This window comes from Neoarius graeffei, chromosome 17 (assembly GCF_027579695.1).
Source record: "Neoarius graeffei isolate fNeoGra1 chromosome 17, fNeoGra1.pri, whole genome shotgun sequence".
NCBI classification, from domain to species: Eukaryota; Metazoa; Chordata; class Actinopteri; order Siluriformes; family Ariidae; genus Neoarius; species Neoarius graeffei.
The window spans coordinates 20,485,459-20,510,814 of NC_083585.1; the positions used below are offsets into that span (position 1 = coordinate 20,485,459).

General features: G+C 43.9%; 1 protein-coding gene across 1 annotated transcript; it reads right to left on the reverse strand.

The window, feature by feature from the left end:
- Nucleotides 1-850: 850 nt before the first annotated feature.
- LOC132901438 (L-amino-acid oxidase-like) lies at nucleotides 851-23,751 on the reverse strand. Its single transcript, XM_060943834.1, is given in 7 exon segments — nucleotides 851-1,726; nucleotides 11,731-11,864; nucleotides 11,950-12,018; nucleotides 12,098-12,299; nucleotides 17,973-18,082; nucleotides 21,308-21,522; nucleotides 23,693-23,751. Coding segments are annotated over 7 exon segments (1,521 nt in total). The 5' UTR covers nucleotides 23,721-23,751; the 3' UTR covers nucleotides 851-963.
- Nucleotides 23,752-25,356: the final 1,605 nt, after the last annotated feature.

The following is a 25,356-nucleotide window of genomic DNA, read 5'->3' on the forward strand; positions in this document are numbered from 1 at the left end:
TAAGATCCTACAAGATCCTACACAGGATCCTGCTGCAATTGAGTTAGGATCTTATTCAGGATTCTGTTCAAGACCTTGTTTAAGATCCTACAAGATCCTACTCAGGATCCTGTTGGTATCCAGTTAAGATCTTATTCAGGATCCTGTTCAAGATCTTGTTTAAGATCCTACAAGATCCTACTCAGGATCCTGAAGCATTCGAGTTAGGATCTCATTCGGGATCCTACTCAAGATCTTGTTTAAGATCCTACAAGATCATACTCAGGATCCTGAAGCATTTGAGTTAGGATCTTATTCAGGATCCTGTTCGAGATTTTGTTTAAGATCCTACAAGCTCCTACTTAGGATCCTGAAGCATATGAGCTAGGATCTTATTCAGGATCCTGCTTAGGATCTTTTACAGGATTCTGATACTTTTTCAAGATCTTATACAGGATCCTGTTCAAGATCCTATCACTTCCAAGATTTTGACTCCTTCTAGGATCCTATTTAGGATCCTGCACAGGATCTTAAATAGAAATGTAATCCTGTGCAGGATCCTATTTCTACATAGGATCCTATTCAGGATCCCATTCCTAAATAAGATCCTATAGGATCTTACAGGATCCTGTGTAGGATTTGCACCAGGGTAACCTGCACAACATTCAATCGTTTTGGAATCACACATCTATTAGCTCGTCAGGCGTTTTTATTTTGTATAAGGGGAAAAAAGACTGCTGTTTTGGCATATTTTTGTGTTCTGTTGTTAAAATGTGGAGCTCTTGCATATAAAATATATAAAGCTTGGCAGGTTTCATTTAAATATATACTTTTTTTTATATTTTCCATCACACTCATCCCCCCACCCCCACTGCTATTCCTTCAAAAATCATCCTTTTACTTCACACCGCACAATACAAATACCTCTGCTTTAAACCATTTGTGTGCCAACATGAACCAAATTCTTATTTGTAGAGTTTCTTGTTATACAGCATTGTTTATGTTCCTAGCTGCTCTGAGAGCAGATTTCATAGCAGTCTCAATCCAGCCATGAGGCATGTCTGTATGTTCCCCAGCAAAATAAATCCTGTTCTCGTTCATGGCCAGAGCTTTAGCATAGTAAGATTGTTGATAAGGGGTGAAGACAGCAAAGGCTCCAAGGCTGTATGGATCCAACCTCCACTTCTTCACAACACCTCCAGTGCAGAGTTCCTGGATCTGCTCTCCGTGGATCTTCATCAAGTCGTTCAGCACCAATGACTTCAGCTCATCATCGGCTATTCCTTGGAAGAGCGTAGAGTCATCCGAGCTGGTGTAGGAGGCCAGGAGGGCTCATCCTTTCCCCTGGAAGCTATGGCTGGGGTAGTAGATGAAGCGTGAGGGCAAATCTGTAATGCTTCTGCCACCAAAAATGTTGTCGTCCTCCTCCCAGAACCTGCGGCTAAAGCTCAGCACAACCTTGGTGGAGCTGGAGTAGTGCACTGAGCGTAGGGCCTCCATCTTCAAGGATGTCAGCGGAGGCTGGAACTTGATGAAGAGAGTGGCTTTGGCTGTCGCTGTCACCAAGACGTAGTCAAACGTTTGCTGGGTCAAAAAGGATGACTTGTGCTCTTGTTCATAAAACACAGTCACGTTGCGTTCTGTCTGACTGATGCTTTTGACTTTTGAGTTGAGGAGGACTGTGGCATTCAGGAGTTCAGAAAACTTGTTGGTTAAATTATCAAAGCCACCCGAGATCTCATAATATCTGGAGAGAAAAAAAAAACATAATATAAAAAAAACTTACATTTATACCCCTGTTGAATTCTTGAATCTGATTGGTCACAAGGTGTTGATTAATTTTCCATAACAGCAGCTCTGACAGTCATGCCAGTTGTAATTTAAATCACGGGTTTACAGTCATTCATTTGATCTAATACTTTATCATTTCTATAGCAATGGCTAATTCATCGGAGCTTGTACGGCAGACACTCAGGACATTCAATACATAATCTAAGTCTAATAATAAACGTGGTGTTACTTAAAGACATACTGTGTAACTGTTAATAATGGTCAGGAGATTATGGTAAGGAGGATGTTTATTTAACATTTATGGAAAGAGTCTCCAGTGTCAGCACTTTGTAATAGTCAGTAAGTTTCCCAACCACAGGAAAGTCTTCAGAACAGAGATGTTTTGTGCTTTCTGGTTTCTTGGTAACATGACAAGCTGCGTTTTTGTCTAAGCCTACAGTCACACTACAGCTTGCAATCCTTTACAATGGGTTTTCGATGAAAATGAGGCAGTTTTTGGGCTATCCAAAAGTTTTTGGACTGTGGCGTGCACATCAAACAAGACAGAAACCTTAGCATCGACATCTACCGGAAACCCACACACACAGACCAGTACTCTCACCACCCACCGGAACACAAATTGGGGGTCATTAGGACCTTACATCACAGGGCTCAGAACATTCCTACAACGGTAGAGGGAAAAGAGAAGGAGCAAAAACACATCAAGGAAGCACTTCAGAAGTGCAGGTATCCCAACTGGGCTTTGACCAAAAGTTGTGGTCACACAGCAGGCGAACACTTGACGATATTTGTTTGAGGAGATCTGGCGTTTTTCTGAGGAGGCATGATTGAGGGTTTTGTCTGGCAGGAGAATGATCGCCAATGCCTTGCTCAATAGATTTCAACCATGCATTACAGCATCAGTGCCAACCAATCAGCGACGATCACAAATGCATCATCCAACCGTCACCAAACATTTGTTGAATATTCACGAACCCTTCGCCAAACCAATTACAAACCTCAGCGAAGGATCCCTGAATGGAAATACACTTTAAGTCTCGGGGAAGGTTAGGCTATGCCTCGCTGCTGTGTAGCCGAAGCCCCTGCAAGCATCAGGGATACGGATTCAAGACAAATACATCTCAAGAGGCTTGACGAAGGTTCCACGAGCTTCGGGAAGTATTCCCAAACCCATCTGTGAGTATTCGCTGATGATGAAAACATCGCCACCAAATTTCACAAATTTTTCGTGACATTTTTGGCCACTCACGAGGCAGAAACACAACAGAAAACAACTCATGAAGCTTGGAGAATATTCATTGTGCATCGGACGATTGGTGGCGATGCGACCAATTTTTCATCGCCAAGTGTTCACAAACCCATCGCGAGCTGTAGTGTGACCAGGGCCAAAATTCAAGAGGAAAAAAAGAGAGGCTGGTGAGGGAACAGCTGTTTATCGCTTCTGTAGTCTAAGTGATAACAGGAATTTGTTTCAACATTAAACTATCATCTAAGTCAGGGCTTTACATTAACTTTTTTGCTCACCGGCCACTGTGGCTAGTGGTTTTCCCGAGTCACTAGCCATTCAGCCTTTTCACTAGCCACAATTTTGTTGCCAGGAAATCGCAGTTTTTTCTTCACCATGATACGTTAAGTTCGGAAGATCTAGACTTAATTATGAATAGCAGCGTATAATGTATCTCTACAGTAGCACTCAAGTATTCAGTGCTGTTAGGTAGCTCCCTATATGAAAACATGCAACCAATTCAGACAAAAATATAGAGTATTCTGTTTATTGAACTCAAATTCAAGCCCCTTACAATATGAAATATCGTATAATATGAAAAATAACATTCAGTACAACTGAACTGATTCTAATATTAAAAGTCCAATTCAAAACATTTATCATTGAACAACATTTGATGTTTTGATATGCAAATATTATGTATTATCAAGTATTATTATGTATATTATGCATTATCTATTAATAGTGTGTGTGTGTGAGAACATGTGTAGAGAGAGACATTAAATATCCTCATTACATTCATCATCAGATGAGTCTGAATGGTCCATGAAAAATGGTCTTTGTGACCTGAGGCTTCCAGCAGGCCGTAAGTTGATAAGTTGAGTGGAAAGTTTCAACTTATGTTTGCCTTGGATAACTTTGCCTAAAACATGGTGGTGTATACTGATTTTTTTCCCCAGAATTTTTTTGTGTGTAGGTGTAACGGATGCCAGATTGTTAATGTATCTTAGTTCCATAGGCTACATGGTTAGGGGATCTTTTGTCCTCATTGCTTGGGCCAGATCAAACCATTAAACAAGCTTAAATTGTTCTTACTCTTGCCACATACATGATTTTTTTTTTCCAAAACTGATGATATTCAGTTCAAACACCATTAAAAGTAATTTCAGGAATAGATCTCTTGTGTGATGTGTATGTAGTAATCCCCGATGTGAGTGGAGCACAGAAGCACGGCAGGCGAGAGTTCGTGTTCACACACACGCACTTTATTGAGCTTTCTTTCTTTCTTTCTTTCTTTCTTTCTTTCTTTCTTTCTTTCTTTCTTTCTTTCTTTCTTTCTTTCATTCATTCACGCACGCACACGTGTTGTGGTCAGGAAGCGAATTCCTCTTCTCTCCTCTCCCCCTCCCTTTATACTCCATCTCTGCAACAAACACACACACACACACACACACACAAATTGACATCAGGTGTAATGACCTAGCCACTTACCTTCCCTGACCCCACCCTCCATTCACAGACTGCTGCTTGGCCACGCCCCCGCTGCCACATACCCCCACCGCCCGACTCAGGCCGGGGAGCCATCCGGCCTGAAGCTGACTCCCCCCCCCGACAGGACAGGAAGTCTGCCACCACCATCTGTGCCCCCGGCCTGTGGATCACCTCGAACTTAAATGGCTGGAGAGCGAGATACCAACGGGTGATCCGCGCATTGGCATCCTTCATGCGGTGGAGCCACTGGAGGGGCGCGTGGTCCGAACAGAGAGTGAAAGGGCATCCCAGCAGGTAGTATCGGAGGGCGAGGACCGCCCACTTGATGGCGAGACACTCCTTTTCAATTGTGCTGTACTTGCTTTTGCGCACCGACAGCTTTCGGCTGATGTACAGCACCGGGCGCTCCTCACCCTCCACCTCCTGGGACAGAACGGCCCCCAGCCCCCTGTGCGATGCATCAGTCTGCAAAATAAAGGGGAGAGAGAAGTCAGGGGAGTGTAAAAGTGCCCCCCCCCACACAGTGCAGCTTTTACCTCAGAGAAGGCCTGTTGGCATTGCTCCGTCCACTGGACTGGATCTGGAGCCCCCTTTTTAGTGAGGTCGGTTAGTGGGCTGGTGACGTCTGAATAGTTAGGTATAAACCTACGATAATAGCCAGCCAGCCCCAAGAACCGCCTCACCTCCTTTTTGGTCTTGGGCCTCGGGCAGGCTGCAATCGCTGCAGTCTTGTTAATTTGGGGATGCACCTGCCCATGATCCAAGTGGAACCCCAGATACCGTACTTCCACCCGCCCAATTGCACACTTTTTCGGGTTAGCTGTGAGGCCCACTCACCTCAGCGACTTTAGAACAGTCCTCAGGTGTTCCAAGTGCCGCGGCCAATCATGACTGTAGATTATTATGTCGTCTAGATAGGCGGCCGCGTAGGCAGCATGAGGGCGGAGGACCCTGTCCATAAGCCGCTGGAACGTAGCGGGCGCCCCAAATAACCCAAAGGGGAGCATGACAAATTGGTGTAAACCAAACGGTGTGGAAAAGGCCGTTTTCTCTCGGTATAGAGGAGTCAAGGGGATCTGCCAATATCCCTTGGTTAGATCCAGTGTCGAATAAAACCGAGCAGCGCCTAACCGATCAAGCAACTCATCAATGTGAGGCATTGGGTACGCGTCAAATTTAGACACCGCGTTGACCTTTCTATAGTCCACACAGAACCGGACCGACCCATCAGTCTTGAGAACCAGGACCATTGGGCTGCTCCAGTCACTGTGGGACTCCTCGATTATGCCCATTTCGAGCATGGCCTTGAGTTCATCCCGAACCACCTTTTTCTTGTGTTCGGGCAAGCGGTAAGGGCGGCTACGCACTACCACCCCCGGGGGCGTTTTGATGTGGTGTTCTATGAGGTGGATACGACCCGGAAGGGGCGAGAACACGTCGGAAAATTCCTTCTGCAACTTGGCTACCTCCGTGAGTTGGGTCGGCGAGAGGTGGTCTCCACAAGGGACCGGAGTGGCCTGAGATGTTATCTTTTTTACCTCCGGCCCCAGCTCCGCCTTCTCTAGGACTACCGACACCAACGCCGCGGGGACCCCCTCATTCCAGCGTTTTAAAAGGTTGTAGTGGTAGACTTGCAGTGCCCCGCCCCTATCCGTTCGCTTTACCTCATAGTAGACGTCCCCGACTCGCCGTGTGACCTCAAAGGGCCCTTGCCACTTGGCGACTAATTTAGAACTCGACGTGGGCAATAATACGAGTACTTTTTCTCCCGGCGTGAATTCTCTAAGGTGCATGCTCCTGTCATACAGCTGGCTTTGACGTTCTTGTGCCTGCCGTAAATTCTCCTGGGTTAATTGCGTGAGGGTGTGGAGTTTTGCGCGCAGGTCAAGAATGTACTGGATTTCATTTTTACTCGGTAAAGGTCCCTCCTCCCAATTTTCCCGCAGCACATCCAGAATGCCACACGGCTTACGCCCATATAATAATTCAAAGGGAGAAAACCCTGTGGAGGCTTGTGGGACCTCTCGTACTGCGAACAACAGGGGTTCGAGCCACTTATCCCAATTACGCGCATCTTCACTAACGAATTTCCGGATTATGTTTTTGAGTGTCTGGTTGAATCGCTCTACTAATCGATCTGTTTGTGGGTGATATACACTGGTGCGGATAGACTTAATCCCCAGTAACCCATACAGCTCGCGCAGTGTGCGTGACATAAACGAGGTGCCTTGGTCTGTCAGGATTTCTTTCAGAATCCCGACCCGGGAGATAATGCAGAAGAGCGCTTCCGCAATACTGCGTGCTGAGATATTGCAGAGAAGCACTGCCTCCGGATATCACGTTGCATAGTCCACTAGAACTAAAATAAAGCGATATCCCCGTGCTGACCGATTTAATGGCCCGACGAGGTCCATCCCAATTCGCTCAAACGGGGTCTCGATTAGAGGAAGAGGGCGCAACGGCGCTTTTGGAGTGGCCGCGGGATTTACTAATTAGCATTCTCACGGCATGCCGCACACCACCGACGGACATCCCCGCGAATCCCTGGCCAATAGAACCGGGCCATTATTTGGGCTAGTGTTTTGTCTTGCCCCAAGTGTCCAGCCATGGGATTAAAGTGAGCTGCATGGAATACGAGTTCCCTACGGCTCTTTGGGATTAACAACTGGGTTACTCGTTCCTTAGTTTGAGTGTCCTGCGTCACTCGGTACAATCTATCCTTAATAATGGCAAAATAGGAGAAGGTTGGTGCCGCGCTTGGCTGAAGAGTTTGACCATCGATTACTCTCACTTGGTCAAACGCATGCCGCAGAGTCTCGTCTCGTGACTGCTCTCATGGGAAATCCCCAAGGGACTCCCCGAGAGAGGGAGGAGGAGCGGGGTGCTCCTCACTCTGACGCGGTGTTGACGCAGACGGCTCTGTGACAGCTTCTCCAGCCAATGCCACACCAGGATCTTCCCGTGACCTACTAGGTCAGGACTCACTACGTGTTAAATACTCCATTAATTCTTTAAATCCCAGCCAATCAGTACCCAAGATCAACGAGTGGGTAAGGCGAGGATTAACCGCCGCCTTCATTTTATGCGTTTGGCCCCGGAATAGAATCTGGACCGACACTAGAGGGTAATGGTGAACTTCCCCATGCACACACAACACCTTCACCGCTTGTGCTCCCCCCAATGCCTCACCTTGCACCAGGCGTTGGTGAATTGAGGTCTGATTGCTCCCGGAATCCACCAAAGCGTGATATGTATCCCCTTGAATACTCACTGGTACGCGATACGTTCCGGCCCGATCGGGGGCGGTTTCTGGAGCGTCGGGGATTCGGATGACAGCTCCCACCTCCCTTGCGGGGCTCTGACTCTGGAGACGCTCCGATTCCCCGCTGCGCCAGCACACCGGCCCAGGCTTTCCCTCTGAACTGGTGTTATGGGTGTCACTCACCTGAGGGGGAGACAACACAGACACAGAAGAGGGAGATGGGAGGACACCACGGGTGCGACGGGCCGGCTGGGGAGGAGCCAGCCGCCGCCTCCGTGGCAGGGGAACAGGGTGGGGAGGGGGACAAGAGACAAGGGGAGAAGAGAGAGAAGAGAATCGAGGGGAGACGCCTCGTCTGCCTGCCGTCGGAGCCGTCTCCAGATGGTCCTCCACCAGCTCGATGGCTCATTCCAGCGACGCCGGGCAGTGACACTGGACCCATTCCGCCGTTCCTTCCGGAAGATTAGAGATAAACTGCTCCAGTGCCACCAGATCGATGATCTCATCGCCGTCGCGGTCTTCCACCCTCAGCCACCGCCGGCAGGCATCCCGGAGTTGCTGGCCGAATGCAAACGGCCGGCCAACCTCCTCCAGTGTCAGCGTCCGGAAGCGCTGATGGTGTTGCTCCGGGGAGCGGCCGAGCCGCTGCAGGATGGCTTTCCTCAGGTCCGCATAGACCAGCTGGCTGTCAGCAGGGAGCTGCTGCGCTGCGAGCTACGCCTCACCAGTCAGGAGCGGGAGGAGGCGCGCCGCACGCTGCTCCAGCGGCCACCCCCACGCCTCGGCTGCTTGCTCAAAGAGAGCGAGGAACGCTTCCGGATCGTCCTGCGGTCCCATCTTCGTGAGGGTGGCGGCAGCAGTGGCCGGCAGCCCTGCTGACGTGAGCCGGTGCCGGAACGCCTGGCGAGCTTCCTGCTGGGCCAGCATCAAGGCTTCGAAGCGCTGCTGCTGCTCCTTCCGGAGGGTGATCAGCTCTTGATGCTGGTTCTGCTGGGCGGTAGCGAGGGCAATGATGAGCTCTTTGAACGGGGAGGACTCCATGGGGTGGTTCCCTTCTGTGCGTCCCGGGTTTCAGCACCACTGTAGTAATCCCCGATGTGGGTGGAGCACAGAAGCACGGCAGGCGAGAGTTCGTGTTCACACACACGCACTTTATTGAGCTTTTCAGCTTGCCTTCTTTCTTTCATTCATTCATTCATTCATTCATTCATTCACGCACACATGTGTTGTGGTCAGGGAGCGAATTCCTCTTCTCTCCTCTCCCCCTCCCTTTATACTCCATCCCTGCAACAAACACACACACACACACACACACACACACACACACACACACACAAATTGACATCAGGTGTAATGACCTAGCCACTTACCTTCCCTGACCCTGCCCTCCATTCACAGACTGCTGCTTGGCCACGCCCCCACTGCCACAGTATAATTCACCCCTCTCGTTTAAATATGTTGAAAAGTTTTCGGTGCGTGCTTTGCGCATCATGGACCTCGGTGATTTTAAAATGCTGCTCCGACCCTGATCATCTCTGCCCCTTTTTCCCTGAGAAGCAGGGTTTGAAACTCCAGCTATATGCCGCCACATAGTGCGCTTGTCAGTCGTCAGCAACTTTGTTGCTTCGTTCATTAACCGCAGGTTACCGTATCACTGATTTTATCTGAGACGTTAATGAACGGGGCGGCACGGTGGTGTAGTGGTTAGCGCTGTCACCTCACAGCAAGAAGGGCCGGGTTCGAGCCCCGCGGCCGGCGAGGGCCTTTCTGTGCGGAGTTTGCATGTTCTCCCCGTGTCCGCGTGGGTTTCCTCCGGGTGCTCCGGTTTCCCCCACAGTCCAAAGACATGCAGGTTAGGTTAACTGGTGACTCTAAATTGACCGTAGGTGTGAATGTGTGTGTGAATGGTTGTCTGTGTCTATGTGTCAGCCCTGCGATGACCTGGTGACTTGTCCAGGGTGTACCCTGCCTTTCGCCCGTAGTCAGCTGGGATAGGCTCCAGCTTGCCTGTGACCCTGTAGAACAGGATAAAGCGGCTAGAGATAATGAGATGAGATTCCTATGGACAAGCAGGTTCAGTCGGCTCTTGCAGAACCAGCTAGTAGAGAAAGATAAAAATCTTCTCCCTGATGACTTTGGCAAAGGAACTAAGAACATGGTCTGGCTGTTAGTGAGATTTTTACTCGGCATAGTAATTAGTTACAAACTGACTGAGCAAAACAGTTCAGTGCAACACAACATAGAGTCACAAAAATGAAGATGCTAATCACTTTCAGATGATGGTTTGTGTGTGACGAGACACCACCCACAGCTATAGCCAACATTTTAACCAAAGTCTTTTAATCTTTTTGTTGAGGGCAAAACACGATGATTCATGACCTGTGACATCTGCAGCTACAGTACCAGTAAAAAGTTTGGACACACCTTCTAATTCAATGTTTTTTCTTTCTTTTTTTCCACACTTTTTTGTCTAACACATAATTCCATATACACTCACCGGCCACTTTAATAGGAACCTGTTCTTGATTCTAAGACTCCTGTTCTTGGCTGCAGGAGTGGAACCCAATGTCGTCTTCTGCTGTTGCATGCTGAGATGCTTTTCTGCTCACCACGGTTGTAAAGAGTTACTATCTCCTTCCTGGCCAAAAAGCTCGAACCAATCTGCCATTTTCCTCCGAGTTCTCTTATCAACAAGGCATTTGTTTCCACACACAGAACTGTTGCTCACTCACTGAATGTTTTTTGTTTTTCTCACCATTCTGTGTAAACTCTACAGACTGTTGTGTGTGAAAACCCCAGGAGATCAGCAGGTTCTGAAATACTCAAACCAGTCCATCTGGCTCAAACCAACACCCATGCCACAGTGAAAGAAAGTCACGCTTTGAGATCGCAATTTTTCCCGTTCTGATGTTTGAACATTGTGAACATTAACTGAAGCTCTTGATTTGTATCTGCATGATTTGATGCATCGTGCTGCTGTCAAGGGATCGGCTGATTAGAGAACTGCATCAAACAGCAGGTGGATGGGTGTTCCTAATAAAGTGGCCAGTGAGTGTATGTTCCAGATGTTATTTCATAGTTTTGATGTCTTCAGTATTGTTCCACAATGTAGAAAAGAGTCAAAATACAGAAAACTCCATAAATGAGTAGGTGAGTCCATACTATGTTAGCGATAACTAATGTAACTGAGATGTAAAGAATAAAACATGGTGAGGGTTGCTATTTTAGGAAAACCATCAATGTTGCAAAGCAGATTTATTGTTACAACCCCGAAGTTGATTATTTTCCTTTAACAGCATGTCCCTAAGGGTTTTATTCCTCTTATACTACAGTGATTTGTCAATGATTAAAATGATACATATTTTTTATACTTAGATCAGGGCTTTACATTAGCACCCGCCAAATGCGGGTAAAATTCGGCTTTGGCGGGTAATGACTTTAGTCCCACTAGCCACTTTGGTGGGTGGTTTATTCTATGGTATGACATCTCATCTCATTATCTCTAGCCACTTTATCCTGTTCTACAGGGTCTCAGGCAAGCTGGAGCCTATCCCAGCTGACTACGGTCGAAAGGCGGGGTACACCCTGGACAAGTCGCCAGGTCATCACAGGGCTGACACATAGACACAGACAACCATTCACACTCACATTCACACCTACGGTCAATTTAGAGTCACTAGTTAACCTAACCTGCATGTCTTTGGACTGTGGGGGAAACCGGAGCACCCGGAGGAAACCCGCATGGACACGGGGAGAACATGCAAACTCCGCACAGAAAGGCCCTCACCGGCCACGGGACTCGAACCTGGACCTTCTTGCTGTGAGGCGACAGCGCTAACCACTACACCACCGTGCCGCCGTGTCCATAGGAATAAAAAAAAAAAAAAACCTGATACGCAACTGATAAGTAATATGCATGTCCTGGGCACACTGATTAGCGATTTGTCCACCTCTGCTGCACATTTTATTAAAATATACTTACGTCATATCATTTACATCAGACTGCCGGTACAGACTTTCCATGAGAGAAATGTAGTAGTAGCTGTTCTCATTAAGGATGTCTCCAATCATGCTCAAGGCTCCTTTACTCATGTTAACATCTTTCACCAAATACTCCTGTTCAATTAAACACACGTTTGTTCATAACCAAACTAATTAGGTTTAACTTAAGCTTGAATAATTCAGGTTATAGGTTCATTACCTTAAGGGAGTATGAATCATACTTGGCTATCATTGCATTGCAGCCATTTAATTTCACATATTCTCGTATCTAGAAAACAATGAAAATTGTTTTCAGTCAAGATAATGAAACGTAAAAAAAAGGTTAATATCTGCTCCTTCTTACTGACCTTCGACAAGGATTCGCTGAAAAGTTCACTGGCCGATTTTCCTTTCTCCTCCTCTCTTAAGGGGTAGTTTAACACATCAGGATTCTGTTTCACTTTATAAGTTTTGTGAAGGAGCCCCCTGATGTAATAGTAAGTATTTATGTCTTCTTCGATGAATTTGTTCAGTTTCAGACCCAGCTTTAATGTGACATTCATGAGAATCCTGGAAACAGAAAGAAGGTATGCATTAATATGACCTGAAATACCTGTAAACCAACAATTCTCAAAGTGAAGCAGAGACTTTAAAGGTGTTTTTACCTTGCCCGGGACGGAGTCCACCAGGGGGCGAGGTATTGGTTTTGGTGGGGTTTCTTTTTTTTGTTGTTGTTTCTTTGTTTTTTTGTTAGCAACATTACAAGAAAACAGCTGGACCAATTTTCATGAAACTTTCAGGATAGATGGGCATTGGTCTCAAATAGAACCTCCAACATTTTGAGGGTCTTCCGGTCAAGGTCACCAAAAAGGTGAAAATTAGGGTTTTTTTGCGATATCTTCCTTCATCCATCCATGCATCCATCCATCCATTATCTGTAGCTGTTTATCCTGTTCTACAGAGTTGCAGGCAAGCTGGAGCCTATCCCAGCTGACTATGGGCGAGAGGCGGGGTACACCCTGGACAAGTCACCAGGCCATCACAGGGCTGACACAGAGACAAACAACCATTCACACTCACACCTATGGTCAATTTAGAGCCACCAATTAGCCTAACCTGCATGTCTTTGGACTGTGGGGGAAACCGGAGCACCCGGAGGAAACCCACGCAGACATGGGGAGAGCATGCAAATTCCACACAGAAAGGCCCTTGTCGGCCGCTGGGCTCGAACCCAGGACCTCCTTGCTGTGAGGCGACTGTGCTAACCACTACACCACCGTGCCGCCCCATCTTCCTTCATATTCATCCCATTAACTTCAAACCAAATCCAAAATGTTCATCTTTCAATTCTGCTTCCATTGATATGCTACACAATGGGGTATCTCTCATAGTTTTCTTATTGGTTGGGGGTCAAATATCAGGGGCCAAGGTCACAGGTTTTCAGAGGCTCATAACTGGGAAACGGTTCAAGATAGAGAGATACTTATTATTATCAACATATAGAAAGTCCCATATGGGCTTTCAGTTGCCACCACGACCTTTGACCTTGAATGACTTTGAAATGTCAAACTCAAGGTCATGGATGTTCATAGGACTATAACCTGACAGCTGATCATTGAGAAATATTACCATTATCAACATATAGGTAGTCCCATATGAGCTTTCGTTTAGCACCATGAATCTTAACCTTGAAATGTCAAACTGAAGCTCACAGATTCACCTTGTAAGGTGAATAGGCCAGACTGCTGGGCGAGGTTTGTTTTGCCTGGCAACACTTGTTAGCGTTGTAGTACTTGAGACCAGTCTTGGTCAAAAAGACCATTTTTTGAAGATCTTGTCTCGGAATTGACTGCATTTTTACTTGATCTTGTCTTGGTCTTAGACATAGAGGACTCTGGATTTTATTTCAAGACTGGTCAAAACCACAACTGTGAGGATTTCACTAAATTGCCTATACATTGTGTGATTTATTTGTTAACATCATTACTGTGATTGGATGAAAAACTTCCTGCTTCAAATGCAACCAATAACGTGACTCATTGCTAAATCAAAAGTTTTGTTACCATTAATGGCCGTCACCCTTCCCCACTCCCCTTCACATCCACTGGTCTGGTCCTGGTCTTGACTTGGTCTCACCCTCCCTTGGTCACCACATGGAGGAGTTCCTTTCCCATGCTTACAACTCCACCACTTTTCTTGGTCAGGTATCCAACTTGCTAGCACACGTGCTGGTCGTATTGCACTCTTTGCTCACCATGCCATCATCAGACCCATTAGTAACAGAAGTCCTTGAGCTTGCATTGCTTGCTGTGGGTGTCATTGCCAGCTAGTGTGGCATTGCCTTGAGCATCTTGGTGCAAGCCAATGTTTTTTGTTTTTAGAATCAGTTTCTAAAAGCCCTTCCCTTCTGGATGTTGCACACAATGGAGGTGCTGCAAGTGGCCACAAGTCAAGATTGGTTTGTGACCATAAATTTGGAGGATACCAATTTTCATACTCCTAATACTGCAGAACACAGAAGGTTCCTTCATTTTTTGTTAATGGGAAACACTTATCAGTTCAGAGTTCCTCCCTTCGGCCGTTCCTTGGCGCCAAGGGTCTTCTCAAAATGTGTTCAGGTTGTGTTGGAGCCACTTCAGAAAGTGTGTATAAGGATACTCCCATACTTGGATGACTGGCTTGTTTGTGCAACGTCTCCTGAACAAGCCATCGAACATGCCCACTGGTTGCTACAGCATATAACTGCTTTGCAGTTCAGAGTGAATCAACAGATATTTCCAGTCACACCATCCTGATTTTGAGACACTCATCAACATGAAATCACATCCTATGGTTTCCTATTGATCTGCACAGGCTATGATTTCAGCTCTGTTCTTGTTACTTCTTATGATTAGGCATACGTGTTTAATAGTTGTGCATTTTTTTCATTTTGAGTGTACACTTTTTGTTATTTAATATTTGTTTCAATGTTTGTTATGGCTACTGCCTCATAGAGGCTGTAGCCACTATGTCATCCTGTTGTAAGAATGGGTGTAACAATAGCACACTGCGCATATGCATACAGGGGTTCCGATTAAAATGGCCAGTGAGTGGATACAATTCGGTTCACCATTCAAAATAAATGGACTAGACTAAAGAGATCGCTTTCAGACATGTTTATGCTTATTACCGAGGGAAAGTGCATTCCTATTTTAAAATATACTCCAGGTCGTCCCCCTTTCCTCACCTTCTTCAGCCAGTGGTCCCATGTGCGATGTAGATGTGACGCACTTCCGAGTTGTGACTGGAAGTTGTCAAAAAGAGTATTGAGACCACTGAGCTCTAGCGCCGGGCCTTTTCCGGGAAATAAGAGTTTGGGTCATGGTGACAGCGTGTGCATGTCAGCCTCGGTTTGGAGGTTTCAGTTTCGAAAACTGTAAGAGGTAAGAGTAGAATAATACATCCCCGATTCCAAAAAAGTTGGGACAAAGTACAAATTGTAAATAAAAACGGAATGCAATAATTTACAAATCTCAAAAACTGATATTGTATTCACAATAGAACATAAACATATCAAATGTCGAAAGTGAGACATTTTGAAATTTCATGCCAAATATTGGCTCATTTGAAATTTCATGACAGAAACACATCTCAAAAAAGTTGGGACAGGGGCAATAAGAGGCTGGAAAAGTTAAAGGTACAAAAAAGGAACAGCTGGAGGACCAAATTGCAACTCTTTAGGTCAATTGGCAATAGGTCATTAACATGACTGGTTATAAAAAGAGCATCTTGGAGTGGCAGTGGCTCTCAGAAGTAAAGATGGGAAGAGGATCACCAATCCCCCTAATTCTGCGCTGACAAATAGTGGAGCAATATCAGAAAGGAGTTAGACAGTGTAAAATTGCAAAGAGTTTGAACATATCATCATCTACAGTGCATAATATCATCAAAAGATTCAGAGAATCTGGAAGAATCTCTGTGCGTAAGGGTCAAGGCCGGAAAACCATACTGGGTGCCCGTGATCTTCGGGCCCTTAGACGGCACTGCATCACATACAGGTATGCTTCTGTATTGGAAATCACAAAATGGGCTCAGGAATATTTCCAGAGAACATTATCTGTGAACACAATTCACCGTGCCATCCGCCGTTGCCAGCTAAAACTCTATAGTTCAAAGAAGAAGCCGTATCTAAACATGATCCAGAAGCGCAGACGTCTTCTCTGGGCCAAGGCTCGTTTAAAATGGACTGTGGCAAAGTGGAAAACTGTTCTGTGGTCAGACGAATCAAAATTTGAAGTTCTTTATGGAAATCAGGGACGCCGTGTCATTCGGACTAAAGAGGAGAAGGACGACCCAAGTTGTTATCAGCGCTCAGTTCAGAAGCCTGCATCTCTGATGGTATGGGGTTGCATTAGTGCGTGTGGCATGGGCAGCTTACACATCTGGAAAGACACCATCAATGCTAAAAGGTATATCCAGGTTCTAGAGCAACATATGCTCCCATCCAGACGACGTCTCTTTCAGGGAAGACCTTGCATTTTCCAACATGACAATGCCAAACCACATACTGCATCAATTACAGCATCATGGCTGCGTAGAAGAAGGGTCCGGGTACTGAACTGGCCAGCCTGCAGTCCAGATCTTTCACCCATAGAAAACATTTGGCACATCATAAAACGGACGATACGACAAAAAAGACCTAAGACAGTTGAGCAACTAGAATCCTACATTAGACAAGAATGGGTTAACATTCCTATCCCTAAACTTGAGCAACTTGTCTCCTCAGTCCCCAGACGTTTACAGACTGTTGTAAAGAGAAAAGGGGATGTCTCACAGTGGTAAACATGGCCTTGTCCCAACTTTTTTGAGATGTGTTGTTGTCATGAAATTTAAAATCACCTAATTTTTCTCTTTAAATTATACATTTTCTCAGTTTAAACATTTGATACGTCATCTATGTTCTATTCTGAATAAAATATGGAATTCTGAAACTTCCACATCATTGCATTCCGTTTTTATTTACAATTTGTACTTTGTCCCAACTTTTTTGGAATCGGGGTTGTATAAAGTACAGACACTTGGTATATTTTACTTCTGTGATTTTTAAATTGTTCATTTTTGGATTACACTTCATTTTTGTGGCTACTGCCTCATAAAGTAAATATATATGCTATATTTACTGTATGGACATGGGATCAGAAAACAATTTTATTTATAAGCAGTAGCCACATGGACCCATAGGGGACCAATTTTTTTGTTAGTGTAGGTAAATTGCACTTACTCAGGATTGTGTGTACGCATTTATAGAGTGGCCCATTTTCTCATTAATGTCATGTGAGCAATTAATTTTGCACTTAAGCATGTGCACTGCATTTAATAAAATTATAATTTCCATTGTATACTTATAAGGTACAACTGTTAGGACTGGGACTGTTTTGGCCTCTAGAGACCGCTGTTATGTTTATCTTGTCATGTTTGTTTTGGCCTCTAGAGGCCGCCACTGTGTTTTGTGTTTGTCTTGATTGCCTGTTTCCTGCCCCGCCCTGTTCCTTAATTAGTTTGTGTATAAATACCCCTCTGTTTGTTCCCTTGTCACGGAGTCTTTATGCTATGCTGTCTAGTGCTAGGTTCCTCTGGCCCACGTAGCTTGCCTGTGCCCTTGTGTTTTTGATATTTTTGCTTTCTTTGGACCTTTTTGATCTTCTGAGCTTTCAGCATTTTGCCTTTCCTTTTGTTTTTGGACATTTTACCTTTGGATATGGATTTTCTTTTTGTTTTTTCCGTTGGATTGTAAATAGTGTAAATTTTTTTTTTTTTGATACTCTACTTTCGCCTCATGCCTTTGCACTTGAGTCATCCCCCTGGTGGCCAAGTGGGGGTTTGCTGGATTATCACACCAACGACCCGGGTTCGAATCCCAGGAAAACCTTAACAACAACCTTAACAACTCAGTATGTAAGGTGATTTATTTCCTTTAATATGAGGTAGTAAATAATTATCCATTTTATTAGGCTTATGCAACAGATAATTCTCAGTTGTATTAATAAGATTATTATTCATAATTAAGATGCACTTTTTTTTTTTTTTACTTCCATATGATAAACCACTTCAATGTAGTGTGGGATCACGACTTGATGTCCGACATAGTGAGTCCTGAAGCAAAACCAGTTGAGAATCCCTGATTTAAGAGATGTGTAGAATAGAATGGGTTCTGATCCAGACAAAAATTTACTGCAGGGCTTGTGGTATGGAACTTTAACTCACCAGTGAATGTTTGGGATCCTCATGGCACCGAATTCTGCATACCAGCCCTCTTTATCCCTGTATGTATGAATTCTTCCACCTGTTCGATTACTTGCTTCTATGACTGTAACCTAATGAACCATTAAATAATTATTCAATTAACATTCATGTGAACACTGTTGTTAAATCCAAACAAATTCAGATAAATACAGCTTGTAGTACAGATAAACATAAAGGCTATAATGACATTTTCTAATTGGTGATAGATATTCATGAGCTGGTTGTGTATTAGAGCAGGAAAATCAATATGGAGTGTAAAGATGGAGATCAAAAAAACAATGGCAAAAATGTTCTCATCTCATTATCTGTAGCTGCTTTATCCTGTTCTACAGGGTCGCAGGCAAGCTGGAGCCTATCCCAGCTGACTACGGGCGAAAGGCAGGGTACACACTGGACAAGTCACCAGGTCATCACAGGGCTGACACATAGACACAGACAACCATTCACATTCACACCTACGGTCAATTTAGAGTCACCAGTTAACCTAACCTGCGTGTCTTTGGACTGTGGGGGAAACCGGAGCACACGGAGAAAACCCACGGGGAGAACATGCAAACTCCACACAGAAAGGCCCTCACCGGCCACGGGGCTCGAACCCGGACCTTGTTGCTGTGAGGCGACTGCGCTAACCACTACACCACCGTGCCGCCCTGGCAAAAATGTTCCCCCAGGAATTCCATTCAAAATAACTCACTTTCACTTGCAAAATGAGAATTTTTAAAGCTAGTGTTCAAGTGTAGCTCATAAAAAGAATTTTCCCTGACACCCAGTTATTTTTGTTCAGTGGACTGAAAGCTACTGAATTCGAATCACAGACTTCCCATTTTATTAGTTTAAAAAAAAAAATTAATGAATTTAAGGCCACGTGGCCCTAAATTCTCTGCTATTTTTCCTGCTTTACCATGACCCAATTCAAGATACTATGTCATGCATCACGTGGTGGGCTTTCCCCGTTCGCGCAAGGCATTGTGGGATACAAATTTGAAACAGGAGAGAAAAAAGGAGGACGTGAGTGTGCGAATGAAACGTGAAAGAGCGACTAAAATAACGGAAAGCGAGATGAAAAGATGTTATGTTGTGAAGGAAAGGAAACGCAGGACCAAACTAATAAATATCGGTGCTCAGCAAGCACCTCGTTGTGATCAGCTGTTTGTTTAGCGACAGAATGATGGAACTGTCAGTGCACGCTCAAAGAGAAACCTGCGCATGCGCACACACACACGGACTTCCTCTGTCTGCTTGACTGCACGAAGCGAGCGATTTCATGCACATTATTTGCTCGGGAATCCCCTCAAATTAAATAACTTCCCAGCCACAGAATGGCCTGATGTTTTGTGAGATATTACAGAAATGAACATATACAGTGATGCTTAAGTTTGTGAACCCTTTAGAATTTTTTATATTTCTGCATAAATATGACCTAAAACATCATCAGATTTTCACACAAGTCCTAAAAGTAGATAAAAAGAGCCCAGTTAAAGAAATGAGACAAAAATATTATACTTGGTCATTTATTTATTGAGGAAAATGATCCAATATTACATATCTGTGAGTGGCAAAAGTATGTGAACCTCTAGGATTAGCAGTTAATTTGAAGGTGAAATTAGAGTCAGGTGTTTTCAATCAATGGGATGACAATCAGGTGTGAGTGGGCACCCTCTTTTATTTAAAGAACAGGGATCTATCGAAGTCTGTTCTTCACAACACATGTTTGTGGAAGTGTATCATGGCACGAACAAAGGTGATTTCTGACGACCTCAGAAAAAAATGTTTTGTGGACGGATGAGACCAAAATAGAACTTTTTGGTTGAAATGAGAAGCGTTATGTTTGGAGAAAGGAAAACACTGCATTCCAGCATAAGAACCTTATCCCATCTGTGAAACATGGTGGTGGTAGTATCATGGTTTGGGCCTGTTTTGCTGCATCTGGGCCAGGATGGATTGCCATCATTGATGGAACAATGAATTCTGAATTATACCAGCAAATTCTAAAGGAAAATGTCAGGACATCTGTCCATGAACTGAATCTCAAGAGAAGGTGGGTCATGCAGCAAGACAACGACCCTAAGCACACAAGTCATTCTACCAAAGAATGGTTAAAGAAGAATAAAGTTAATGTTTTGGAATGGCCAAGTCAAAGTCCTGACCTTAATCCAAACGAAATGTTGTGGAAGGACCTGAAGCGAGCAGTTCATGTGAGGGAACCCACCAACATCCCAGAGTTGAAGCTGTTCTGTACGGAGGAATGGGCTAAAATTCCTCGAAGCTGGTGTGCAGGACTGATCAACAGTTACCGGAAACGTTTAGTTGCAGTTATTGCTGCACAAGGGGGTCACACCAGATACTGAAAGCAAAGGTTCACATACTTTTGCCACTCAGATATGTAATATTGGATCATTTTCCTCAATAAATAAATGACCAAGTATAATATTTGTCTCATTTGTTTATCTGGGTTCTCTTTATCTACTTTTAGGACTTGTGTGAAAACCTGATGTTTTAGGTAATTTATGCAGAAATATAGAAAATTCTAAAGGGTTCACAAACTTTCAAGCACCACTATCACAATGACCATATTTCAGAGGGAACTAAATTCCACCGATTTTCTGAAATTGAAAGGCCGCTTAGCTTTCATTTCTTGTGTTGTGCGCTTTTTTTTTTTTTTTTTTTTTTTTTAATTTAAGTTTCTATAAGTTCGTGTCTCTTTTTAGATAATTTTTTTCTGTCATTTAAAAAAAATAAATATCTAGCATTACAACATTGTGTGCTGTTCCTTACAACAAATTGAGCAAGTCATTGACAGCCAGGGCATGTCAAGAACCATCTGTGAATGGGAAAAGGAGTTGCAGGTAATGAGTGGGTGCTTGCACCTGTGCGTGATTAATAATGAAGTGTATTTATAGGCTATTTGTGTTGTCGTGAGGCTGAGCTGAGGACTAAAAGAGCTGATGTTGATTGTGAGAAGGCCATCGAGAGCAGAAACATTCTGTGTGCCTTGTGTTTTTTGATTCTGATAAAAAAATAAATAACAAATCCTGCCACCAGTGTCTCCATTCCTGTCATTGCCTTCCCAGGGTTTTACAGTCATCTAAAATGAAACTATTTCAAAATGTACATCGTGCAATACAGTAGGTGATGGAAATTGTAAAGTGATTGTTGGTATTTCTCCAAATAATTTATGCAGGAAAGCTTAAATATAAGAATCGCATATAAACTTAATCTACCGTACATAATCTTGCATTAGTTTGTGTTAAGAGAATACATGGCCGTGGATTGTGGAGTAAGCTCCATACATTTACCTTATGTCCAGCATCCTCTAGAAACTTGGCTGCAGTAAGTCCAGCAATGCCCCCACCAACGATAGCTACATGGTGAGGGCTCTTTGACGGAGGAAGGCCTTCCCTGACTATTTCGAGAAGCTCTTCATAGTCCTCGTCTTGAAGACATTTTGAAATCGGATCCTCTTCATGTCCATTGACGCTCGAGATGATGAAGAGCACAATCACAGCATATACTGAAAAAGAGTTAAATACAAATGTCAAATCGGAGGACCCGATTAACAGTGTTCGTTTGTGTAATGAGAATGTAGTGTACTTACTCTGACTTAATTTATTCTTAATTTTGTGAGACATGAATGGCAAGTGCATAATGTCACAAGTGGAAAGCATACTTCAACTCCATAACTTTTTAAAGATTGCTCAGTGACCAATTCTGATTTGTTATCCATAAAACTACTGATTTATTGGTATAGTGGCCATTTGTTTAGGTTTGCCTAAACAATGCGAGTCTGGTGTGGCTTTTAGAATCCGTTGTAATCCACAGTCACAGGACGAATAGAACTGTTACAGAATCCGAAATCAGTTTGGAAATGTTATTTATTGTGTTGATCTGAATTCATAACTGTTATGGGTTTTCCTCATCCCTTCCATTATTTTGAGTGCCTTTTTGTTTACTGTGTCTTTTTCTCCTGTTTTTGGCTTAGGTAAGGAGATAGGGAAGTAAATTCTATTTCTCCATCCATCCATTATCCGTAATTACTGATTCTGTGCAGGGTCGCGGGCAAGCTGGAGCCTATCCCAGCTGACTATGGGTGAGAGGCAGGATACATCCTAGACAAGTCGCCAAGTCATCACAGGGCTGACACAGAGAGACAAACAACCATTCACACTCACACCTACGGTCAATTTAATTAAAGCTACCAATTAAAGCTAGACGGCATTTCGATTTCATAAAATCAGTGAAATTTAGTTCCCTCTGAATTGTGGTCATGGTGATATATGTTTATTTCTGTAACATCTCACAAAATATCAGGCCATTCTGTGGCTGGGAAGTTATTTAATTTGAGGGGGTTAAAGCAAATAATGTGCATGAAATCGCTCGCTTCATGCAGTCAAGCAGACTGAGGAAGTCCATGTGCACATTGCCTTCTTCTTTAGGGTTTTATGGCAGCTGGCATCCAGTGTTGCATTACTGCCATCTACAGCTTTCCCTTTGAGCGTGCACTGACAGTTCCATCATTCTGTCGCTAAACGAACAGCTGATCACACCGAGGTGCTCGCTGAGTGCCGATTATTTATTAGTTTGATCCTGCGTTTCCTTTCCTTCGTATGTAACAGAACGTCTTTTCTCGCTTTCCGTTATTTTAGTCGCTCTTTCACGTTTCATTCGCACACTCACATCCTCCTTTTTTCTCTCCTGTTTCAAATTTCTATCCCACAATGCCTTGTGCGAACGGGGAAAGCCCACCATGTCATGCATGATGTAGTATCTTGAATTGGGTCATGGTGAAGCAGGAAAAAATAGCGGAGAATTTAGGGCCACGTGGCCTTAAATTCATTAATTGTTCTATTTTTAAAAAACCTAATAAAACTGGAAGTCTGTGATTAAAATTTAGTCGCTTTCGGTCCACTAAACAAAAATAATTGTGTGTCAGGGAAAATTCTTTTTATGACCTACAGTACACTTGAAAAATCTGAAAGGCAGTCTAGCTTTAACCTAACCTGCATGTCTTTGGACTTTGGGGGAAACCAGAGCACCCAGAGGAAATCCCTCCAGACACAGGGAGAACATGCAAACTCCAAATTGTATTTATTTTTCATTTTTCTTTGTTGAGGGAAGGTCGAGAATAGTAGTGGGGTGTTTATTTTGGCATTTACTTCTCCCTGCAGTCATGGCCTGTGTGTTGCCTTAGTTATTTGTCATGTGGTGATTTATACTATTTATTCCATCTCTGCTAATTAACTTGTTATTGGAAGGAAGTGTTTTCTGGAAATTGTGTTTTTCCTAGTCTCCTCACTCCGTGTCTTTCATACCTTAGACTGATGCGTAACAGGAACAAATGAGCAGTTAGATCCTAACATTTTCATTTTTACTGGAGCTAGGTAAGTGGATGGAATCAGACATGGATAACAATAATACTGTACCTGCAAACATCTCAGTGAAAATAGTTACATAACCGTTGGACTTTACGTTAGTCTCTGACTTTGGTCACCAATGCTGAATATAGCCCTGTGTGACTAACCAAGTGACACTTTAGTACAGTTCAGTCACTGAAATGTTTAAAGCATTGCGCCATGTTAACTTTATCAATCTGATGGTCCTTAGTAAAACTCCATTTGGCAGTCATGAAGAAAAGCATGTAATTTACTTGGTTTTCTTCAAATAATTTGAAAGGCATCCCATACCACTTGGCATATAGATCCAATATCTCATGCTCGACTGGTCAACATCACAGTAGAAGCTGCACCCGTGGTCTCCTTTGTTGCTTCAGATAGCGACTGCTACTCTACTTTCCTTCACTGAATCAATGTCCCAGTTTATGATACCTCAGTATCTAAGCCCATCCCTGATCTTATCTGATCCAATATGTCCAAGCCTGTGCTCAGAGGACTGCTGAATGTTTTTACCTTGTAAATGGAGTGTACATGTATAGTCATGTGAAAAAGAAAGTACACCCTCTTTCAAGTCTAGGTTTTAAGTGTCAGGACATGATAAAAAAAAATCATCTGGTCCTTACCAGGTCTTAAAATTAGGCAAATACAACCTCAGATGACCAATAACACATGACATATTCACCCGATCATTATTTAACACAAAGTAAGCCAAAAATGCAGTAGAAATGTGTGAAAAAATTAAGTACACCCTTACTGCTTTCATAGAAATTATGAAGGGAATTAGCAGCCAGGTGTTGCTGATCAAATCAATTTGATTAATTGATCATCAGCAAGTGCGGCCACCTCTTAAAAATCAGAAGTTTTGGCAGTTTGCTGGTCTGGAGCACTCAGGTGTATGTTAACACAATGCCAAGGAGGAAAGACCTCAGCAATGATCTTAGAGAAGCAATTGTTGCTGCACATCAGTCTGGGAAGGGTTATAAGGCCATTTCCAAACAATTTGAAATCCATCATTCTACTGTGAGAAAGATTATTCAGACGTGGAAAACATTCAAGACAGTTGCCACTCTTCCCAGGAGTGGACATCCCAGCAAATTTACTCCAAAGTCAGACTGTGCAATGCTTAGAGAAACTGCAAAAAAAACCCTAAGAACTACATCTAGGACTCTACAGGCCACAGTTAACATGTTAAATGTTAAAGTTCATGACAATACAATTAGAACAAGACTGCGCAAGTATGGCTTGTTTGGAAGGGTTGCCAGAAGAAAGCCTCTTCTATCTAAAAAAAAAAAAAAAAAAAAAAGAACATGGCAGCATGGCTCAGGTTTGCAAAGATGCATCTGAACAAGCCACAAGCTTTCTGGAACAATGTCCTTTGGACAGGTGAGACCAAAGTTGAACTGTTTGGCCATAATGCACAGTGCCATGTTTGGTGAAAACCAAACACAGCATATCAGCACAAACACCTCATCCCAACCATCAAACACGATGGTAGAGGGGTAATGATGTGGGCTTGTTTTGCAGCCACAGGGCCTGGGCACCTTGCAGTCATTGAGTCAACCATGAACTCCTCTGTACACCAAAGTATTCTAGAGGCAAATGTGAAGCCATCTGTCCAACAGCTAAAGCTTGGCCACAATTGGGTCATGCAACAGGACAATGATCCCAAGCACACCAGCAAATCTACAGCAGAATGGCTGAAAAAGAAAAGAATCAAGGTGTTGGAATGGCCAAGTCAAAGTCCAGACCTCAACCCAATTGAAATGCTGTGGCAGGACCTTAAGAGAGCTGTGCATAAATGCCCTCAAATATGAATGAACTGAAGCAATGTTGTAAAGAAGAGTGGGCCAAAATTCCTCCTCAATGATGTGAGAGACTGATAAAATCATACAGAAAACAATTGCTTCAAGTTATTGCTGCAAAAGATGGTTCTCCAAGCTATTGAATCATGGGGT